Source organism: Clupea harengus, chromosome 3, assembly GCF_900700415.2.
Source record: "Clupea harengus chromosome 3, Ch_v2.0.2, whole genome shotgun sequence".
Taxonomy (NCBI): Eukaryota; Metazoa; Chordata; class Actinopteri; order Clupeiformes; family Clupeidae; genus Clupea; species Clupea harengus.
In genome coordinates, this window is record NC_045154.1 from 13,512,543 (window position 1) to 13,520,042 (window position 7,500).

The following is a 7,500-nucleotide window of genomic DNA, read 5'->3' on the forward strand; positions in this document are numbered from 1 at the left end:
ATTGTTGTAGAGGTGTCTCTTAAGCAGCTTCCACACTGCCCCGACAAACGCCAACATTCTCCAACATTCTCCAACAGTCGGGTCAGTGTGGGCCGGCAGTTGGCGTTAGTTGGAGAATGTTGGCGTTTGTCGGGGCAGTGTGGAAGCTGCTTTACAGTCAACTTGGCGAGTAGGCTGAAGTCTTAGTTCTGAGCTCAAATTTTCTAGCACCACTGAAGCAACGCTGGAGGCATAACTAAAAGAGGGCATTCTATAGGTGTAGTTTCTGTTTCAAACAGGCCTATTATGTCAGGACTGCACAAGAAGAACCACTCTACCTGGCAAAACCGCTACACCGGGCTAATTACATCACAGAGGTTGGTTATGCGTGTATCGTAGGGGCTATTTAAGACAACAAGCGCTACTTACCTTGAGGTGCCGCACTTGCCACGATAAGACAAGTAGGTTTAGATGACATTTCCAGTTATTGTGGTCTTAATAGGCTTATAGAGTTCAAATTGTATTGTATCAAGTTATTCTACTCTAGCTAGCCAGCCAGCCCAACTCTCATTTCAGAAAACGGTCTTGATAATTTCTTCCGAGTTGACACAGCAAGAGAGAGCTGGGTAAAGAGAAGGATACTGATGCCTTGTTAATCTCAAATGTTAAAAAGACCATTTCATTCAATCCATTGCATACTGTCAGTTTGCGAAGTCTGCTTGGTGTGTCAGCTGACGGTGTTGTGATTGCGAAGTCCGTCAATAAATGTCTTCCCCTGTAAACCCGAGAAGAGATTAGTTTGTTCCGTGAATGGAACTTGTAAAACGCAGCACAGTCCGATAAAACTCGTGGGAAAGCAACGCTTAGTTACATGCAGTCCTACCGTGTGTGAGTGTGTATGTGTGTGTGTGAGTGTGTATGTGTGTGAGTGTGTATGTGTGTAAGTGGTTACAGTATCACAATGCCTTACATTCACATCAGTGCTTTTTAATAATCCAGTGTTAAGACTATATGTGTTCCTTTTGTAAAAAAAAAAAAATGACACGTATGAGTCAGAATTCTTTGTGTTTATTTATCATCGTCTGTGTCATTGATACACCTGTGATACAAAAGGTCCTAGGATGCATTATTTTAGAAATAGAAAGGAAAATAGAGCTTATCTTTGTGTGTGAAGCGTAACAGTGGGAGTTACACATAGATTCAAGCAAAGCATTCTACAAGGTATTACAATCAATATGTAAATCAGAGGCCACTGAAATATCTAGCGTGTGTATCCCCTTTACTCTGTCATTGCTGTCTCTCATTCTCTTGTCAGAAGTGTCATCTGTTCATAAAACCTCCATGTTTTTATTGAGAGCAAAAGGGAAATCATTTATAAGGTCACAGAAAGCTTAATTAGCCGTCCAGCAGCAGCAGTGCTTCAGTCACCTTCTTGGCCTGGACTCTGCTCTTAGCTGTCACACACACACACACACACACACACACACACACACACACACACACACACACACACACACACACACACACACACACACACACACACACACACACACACACAAACACACACCACACACACACACACACACCACACACATAAACACACAGACACACAGACACACACACACACACACACACTTGGCCTCTGCTCTTAGCTGTCTCCTTGTGGTTGTTGGGTGTACTTAATCATACTCTCCCATCTTTTTCCTTCATCTTCTGTCATCGTATTTACACAACACATATACACACACAGAGAATGCTCCAGAAAAGGGGTGAGTCCTGCACAGGTGTGATCAGTAGGGCTCCTCCTTCAGGCTCCTGTACAGGCAGCAGGTGAATATCATCCCCACCAGCTACACCACATAGAACACAGAGGAAACAACAGGAGCTTAGAGCTGGGCCCATACCAGCAGCTTCATGCTCACACGCTGTGGTTTTAATGGCAGTCTAAAGCAATGAAAATATACAAATAGAACACAACAAGGTAGTCATCTGGTTAAGCTGTACATGTTCTAGAATGTCCCCTATAGAACTTGAAATGTTCTCTAGAATGTCCCCTATAGAACTACCCTGAATGGCAGAATAGAGCTATCTTTGGTTGTACATGTTCTAGAATGTCCTCTGTATAACTTAAAATGTTCTCTAGAATGTTCCCTACAGAATTACCCTGAATGGCAGAATAGAGCTATCTTCAGCTGCCTCACCCTCCACTGACCTGTCCCACCTCCAGGGCCAGCTGAAAGGTCAGCATGGTGCTGCAGGGTAAGACACTTCATAACTTCATAACCACTGAATATTTAAGTAAGAGGCGCTGCAGGCCCAGGGTAAGACACTTCATAACTTCATAACCACTGAATATTAAGGTAAGCAGAAAGACTGAATGTGTGGTTTCTGATGTCACTGTGTGTTTCTGGTGATCTCCATATCTAGTTTGGGGTGATTAATGCGGTACCTGGATGAAGGTGAGGTCTATGCCAACCTCATATCTAGTTTGGGGTGATTAATGCGGTACCTGGATGAAGGCGAGGCCTATGCCAACCTCATATCTAGTTTGGGGTGATTAATGCGGTACCTGGATGAAGGCGAGGCCTATGCCAACCTCATATCTAGTTTGGGGTGATTAATGCGGTACCTGGATGAAGGCGAGGCCTATGCCAACCTCATATCTAGTTTGGGGTGATTAATGCGGTACCTGGATGAAGGCGAGGCCTATGCCAACCCCGCCCAGGATCTGCAGGTGCTGCAGGATGAACTCCTCCAGTTTACTGATACAGCCTCCCTGTGGGTGGCAGAGGCAGGCTGGCATCACCGACAGAAGAACAATGTAGTGTGTCTATATGTATGTGTATGTGTTGTTGTGTGTGTGTCTATATGTGTGTGTGTGTGTGTGTGTGTGTGTGTGTGTGTGTGTGTGTGTGTGTGTGTGTGTGTGTTGTTGTGTGTGTGTTGTTGTGTGTGTGTCTATATGTATGTGTGTGTGTGTGTGTGTGTGTGTATGTGTGTTGTTGTGTGTGTGTGTTGTTGTGTGTGTGTCTATGTGTGTGTGTGTGTGTGTGTGTGTGTGTGTGTGTGTGTGTGTGTGTGTGTGTGTGTGTGTGTGAGAGAGATAAGTGATAACTAAGAGCCCTCACCTCCACATTGTATATGTTGGAGGGGTGGTGTCTGCGTCCACAGAGATCTGACGGGGTCTTACAACAGCTGTCGGGAACCACCCTATCACCAGCCAGAGCCTTGTTCCACTCCCCATCCCTCCAATCAGTGAAGTTGTTACTGCCACAGCACTTCAGCTGCAAGCATGGGAGCAGAACGAAAGAGAGAGAGAGGAACATGAGAGAAGGAGAGAGGGGGGGGGCAGGAAAGAGAGAGAGAAAGGAGAGAGAGGGGGGGCAGGAAAGAGAGAGAAAAAGGAGAGAGAGGGGGGGGCAGGAAAGAGAGAGAGAAGGGGGAGAGAGGGGTGGGGGCAGGAAAGAGAGAGAGAAGGGGGAGAGAGAGAAGGAGAGAGAGGGGGGGACAGGAAAGAGAGAGAGAAGAGGGAGAGAGCGTCTGCTAAATCATCATCATCATCATCATTGTTTATTCAGGGAGAATTGACTGAGCACAGGGCTCTTTTGCAGCAATGCCCAGATTGAGGCTATAATACAGAAGAACAATAAATAAACAAACCATAACAAAACAAAACAAACAAAATAAATTAAAAAAAATCATTAAACAACTCAGAAATTAAGTATAAAAAAAAATAATAAAATAACATAAAGTAAAAAAAATAAATCAGAGAATCATTTAAAACAACAGCATTGAGGCACATCCTTATTATCTAAAAGGCTCTTAAATTGGTTGACAGACAAATACTTGGTTCATTTCAACTCCACTTGAACAGTGTTCCATTTATGGGAAGCAAAGAACTTAAAAGCTATTTTACCTATATTAAATGACTACATGTAAAATGTAAATGTGATCATGTGATCCATTCCACCATCCATGATGCCATCATCACAAAAAATAACACTTCTGTGAAATAAAAAAGATATTTCCTCAAACACCTAAAGGGAGTGTGTGTGTGTGTGTGTCCAGTATGACTACAGGGTAGTGTGTGTGTGTGTGTGTGTGTGTGTGTGTGTGTGTGTGTGTGTGTGTGTGTGTGTCCGGTATGACTACTGGGAAGTGTGTGTGTGTGTGTGTGTGTGTGTGTGTGTGTGTGTGTGTGTGTGTGTGTCCGATATGACTACTGGGTAGTGTGTGTGTGTCCGGTATAACTACTGGGTAGTGTGTGTGTGTGTGTGTCCGGTTTGATTATTGGGTAGTATGTGTGTGTGTGTGTGTGTGTCCGGTATGACTACTGGGTAGTGTGTGTGTGTGTGTGTGTGTGTGTGTCCGATATGACTACTGGGTAGTGTGTGTGTCCACTATGACTACTGGGTAGTGTGTGTGTGTGTGTGTGTGTGTCCGATATGACTACTGGGTAGTGTGTGTGTGTCCGGTATAACTACTGGGTAGTGTGAGTGTGTGTGTGTCCGGTATGACTACTGGGTAGTGTGTGTGTGTGTGTCCGGTATGACTACTGGGTAGTGTGTGTGTGTGTGTGTGTGTGTGTGTGTGTGTGTGTGTGTGTGTGTGTGTGTGTGTGTGTGTGTGTGTGTGTGTCCGGTGTGACTCACGTCCTGGTGTAGTTTGTCCACTGCCTGTGTGACATGGTCCTGACCAGGCTGCTGATACTGATTCACCATCTTCTCCTTCAGGTTGACTCTCAGCTCATCACTCAGCTGGGAACACACACATACACACACACACACAAACACACACACACACACACATGGACATTCACAAGCACATGTACACACATACCCACACAAACACACAACATCCACACACACCCACACACACACATGAATAGAGTGACATTTCAAAGAAGCATAGAGCACTTCTGTAAAACACGCACAGTCAACTACAATCCATACATCACAAAATCATGTCCAGCACTGCGTCCATAACTGATCAGTCACAAAAACAAGAACTAGATCCGATAACAGACCCGCCCCCTTCCCCACCCATCACACACCACCTCCAGGCACCCAACTGCCCCATTCCCCCCCCCATCACACACCACCTCCAGCCATTCCCCACCCATCACACACCACCTCCAGGCACCGAACTGCCCCATTCCCCCTCCCATCACACACCACCTCCAGCCCCCCCCCTCCCATCACACACCACCTCCAGCCCTTCCCCCCCACCCATCACACACCACCTCCAGGCACCGAACTGCCCCATTCCCCCTCCCATCACACACCACCTCCAGCCCCCCCCCTCCCATCACACACCACCTCCAGCCCTTCCCCCCCACCCATCACACACCACCTCCAGGCACCGAACTGCCCCCTTCCCCTCCCATCACACACCACCTTCAGGCACCGAACTGCCCCCTTCCCCTCCCATCACACACCACCTCCAGGCTCCCAACTGCCCCCCCCATCACACACCACCTCCAGGCTCCCAACTGCCCCCACCAACACATTGAAACCACTGAAGGCAGTCTATTCAGATCCAGCCAGCCAGATCGGTCGGGGTACCCTTACCACACACCCCAGTCACGCTATCAGACACTCCACTACACCTTACCACATACATCATGTTACCCTCTGGGTTACGCTACCCCTCCCACTACTCTGGGCAGGACAGACACGCCCTAGCGGCCCTTCACCCCCTGTGGAGATATCCCATAGGGTTGTCTCTGACCCTTCCCCCCTGTGGAGATATCCCATAGGGTTGTCTCTGACCCTTCACCCCTGTGGAGATATCCCATAGGGTTGTCTCTGACCTTTCACCCCCTGTGGAGATATCCCATAGGGTTGTCTCTGACCTTTCACCCCCTGTGGAGATATCCCATAGGGTTGTCTGTCTCTGACCTTTCACCCCTGTGGAGATATCCCATAGGGTTGTCTCTGACCTTTCACCCCCTGTGGAGATATCCCATAGGGTTGTCTGTCTCTGACCTTTCACCCCTGTGGAGATATCTAATAGGGTTGTATGTCTCTGGCTGTGTTCGGATTCTTAGATAGCTGTCTAATCCTTGATCTCTAGTTGGACAGGTGTCTGACGAGAGAGGTCCTTTCGGGTGAAGGTATCTCAAAAACCGTTGATTTCGAACAGTCTATTAAGATAGGATGTACGGCAACATGACGCTGTGTCATCATCCTGTGTGTGCTTATTTGCTAGCTAGCAGCTACTGTTAGCGACCTGGCTAACGGATACATCGCTAACGAAACAGACTATTTTTGTTAATCAATCATGACATAAGTACATAGTACACTGTTTATTTCTCGGTAACTTTTTAAAAAAATTACCAAAAAAAGCAAAGAAACGTACATCGGTGAATACTTTTGTGGAACTTCGACGATTTCATCCGCCATCTTTTTTTAAATTTGTCTCCGGTTAGGGAATGGCGCAGAGAGTTATGGGTAATACCTGCCGCCATAAGACAGCAAGGCAGCTCAGATGCTCTCTTGAAAAATGACCGTTATGTGACGTATTTCAAGGTATCTTACTAAAGAGGAAGAGAGGGTTTAAGACATTTCGAACAGTCCTTGCTCTCTTAATAGGAAGGTGGGAAGGAAGGAAGGGAGCATTTTTAAGCCAATTCGAACACAGCCTCTGACCCTTCACCCCTGTGGAGATATCCCATAGGGTTGTCTCTGACCTTTCACCCCCTGTGGAGATATCCCATAGGGTTGTCTCTGACCTTTCACCCCTGTGGAGAGATCTAATGGGGTTGTCTCTGTCAAGGTTATCTGAGCCTTCGGTTATGATCCCCTGCATGGACTTACAGTCATCAGTCTAAATCAGGGGTTTTCAACTGGTTTTGTCCCAGGCACCACCATTCTGACCAGAAAGTAATCCGCGGCCCACTGATGTGCCAGTGATTCCCAAAACATTTTACAGTCCCGTACCCTTCTTTTTCATGTTTGTAACCGCTGCCACGCCCCCTCCCCCTGCACACATATTCTGCCTATAATACTTGTCAGTGTAATTTCTTCGCTGAATATGGGTCTACATCAGTATTTTGGGCAATGCGACTTGGCTATTCAAACATAAATATGTCGACGGGCCCAGGTATATTTATAAAAATAAAAAAAGTCAATGGTGAGCTGATCAACATAGGCTCGGGCCACGGACCCCTGGTTGAAAACCCCTGGTCTAAATAGATCAGCCCCATACATCATCAGTCTAAATGGATCGCCCCCATACATCATCAGTCTAAATGGATCACCCCATACATCTTTCACTGTCAGAGCCTCAGGCATTTCCTTTTAAAGGAGACATCAGCACGAGACCTGGGTGTTTCCTCATGACATGTCGCCTGTTAAGCCCTTTTAAAGGAAATATCAGCACCTAACCTGGATGTCACATTGACATGTCGCCTGTTAAGCCCTTTTAAAGGAAGGACTCTGGGTGGAGACAGAGGACAGAGATGTGGACATCAGGACAGGACAGGACAGAGTGTTTACCTGATAGCAGAGAGGGAAACAC

General features: G+C 46.7%; 2 protein-coding genes across 4 annotated transcripts in view; both read right to left on the reverse strand.

The window, feature by feature from the left end:
* Nucleotides 1–738, reverse strand: part of gatd1 (glutamine amidotransferase class 1 domain containing 1) — a 5,899-nt gene extending 5,161 nt beyond the window's left edge. Inside the window, exon 1 of the mRNA XM_012832093.2 lies at nt 409–738. Coding sequence (XP_012687547.1) covers nt 409–457 — 49 coding nt within the window. The 5' untranslated portion in view covers nt 458–738. The remainder of the gene's footprint in view (nt 1–408) is intronic.
* A 946-nt stretch (nt 739–1,684) lies between these two features.
* cd151 (CD151 molecule) overlaps nt 1,685–7,500 on the reverse strand; it is a 20,133-nt gene continuing 14,317 nt past the window's right edge. For 2 of the 3 annotated variants that reach the window (XM_042703803.1, XM_012832097.3), the window contains 4 exons: nt 4,632–4,736; nt 3,108–3,263; nt 2,669–2,755; nt 1,685–1,829 (listed from right to left, as the gene is read on the reverse strand). In XM_042703803.1, the coding sequence (XP_042559737.1) occupies nt 1,770–1,829; nt 2,669–2,755; nt 3,108–3,263; nt 4,632–4,736 (408 nt within the window). In that variant the 3' untranslated portion in view covers nt 1,685–1,769. Of the gene's footprint in view, nt 1,830–2,668; nt 2,756–3,107; nt 3,264–4,631; nt 4,737–7,478; nt 7,500 lie in introns of all 3 variants that reach the window. The other variant, XM_012832096.3, reaches the window with a different exon arrangement.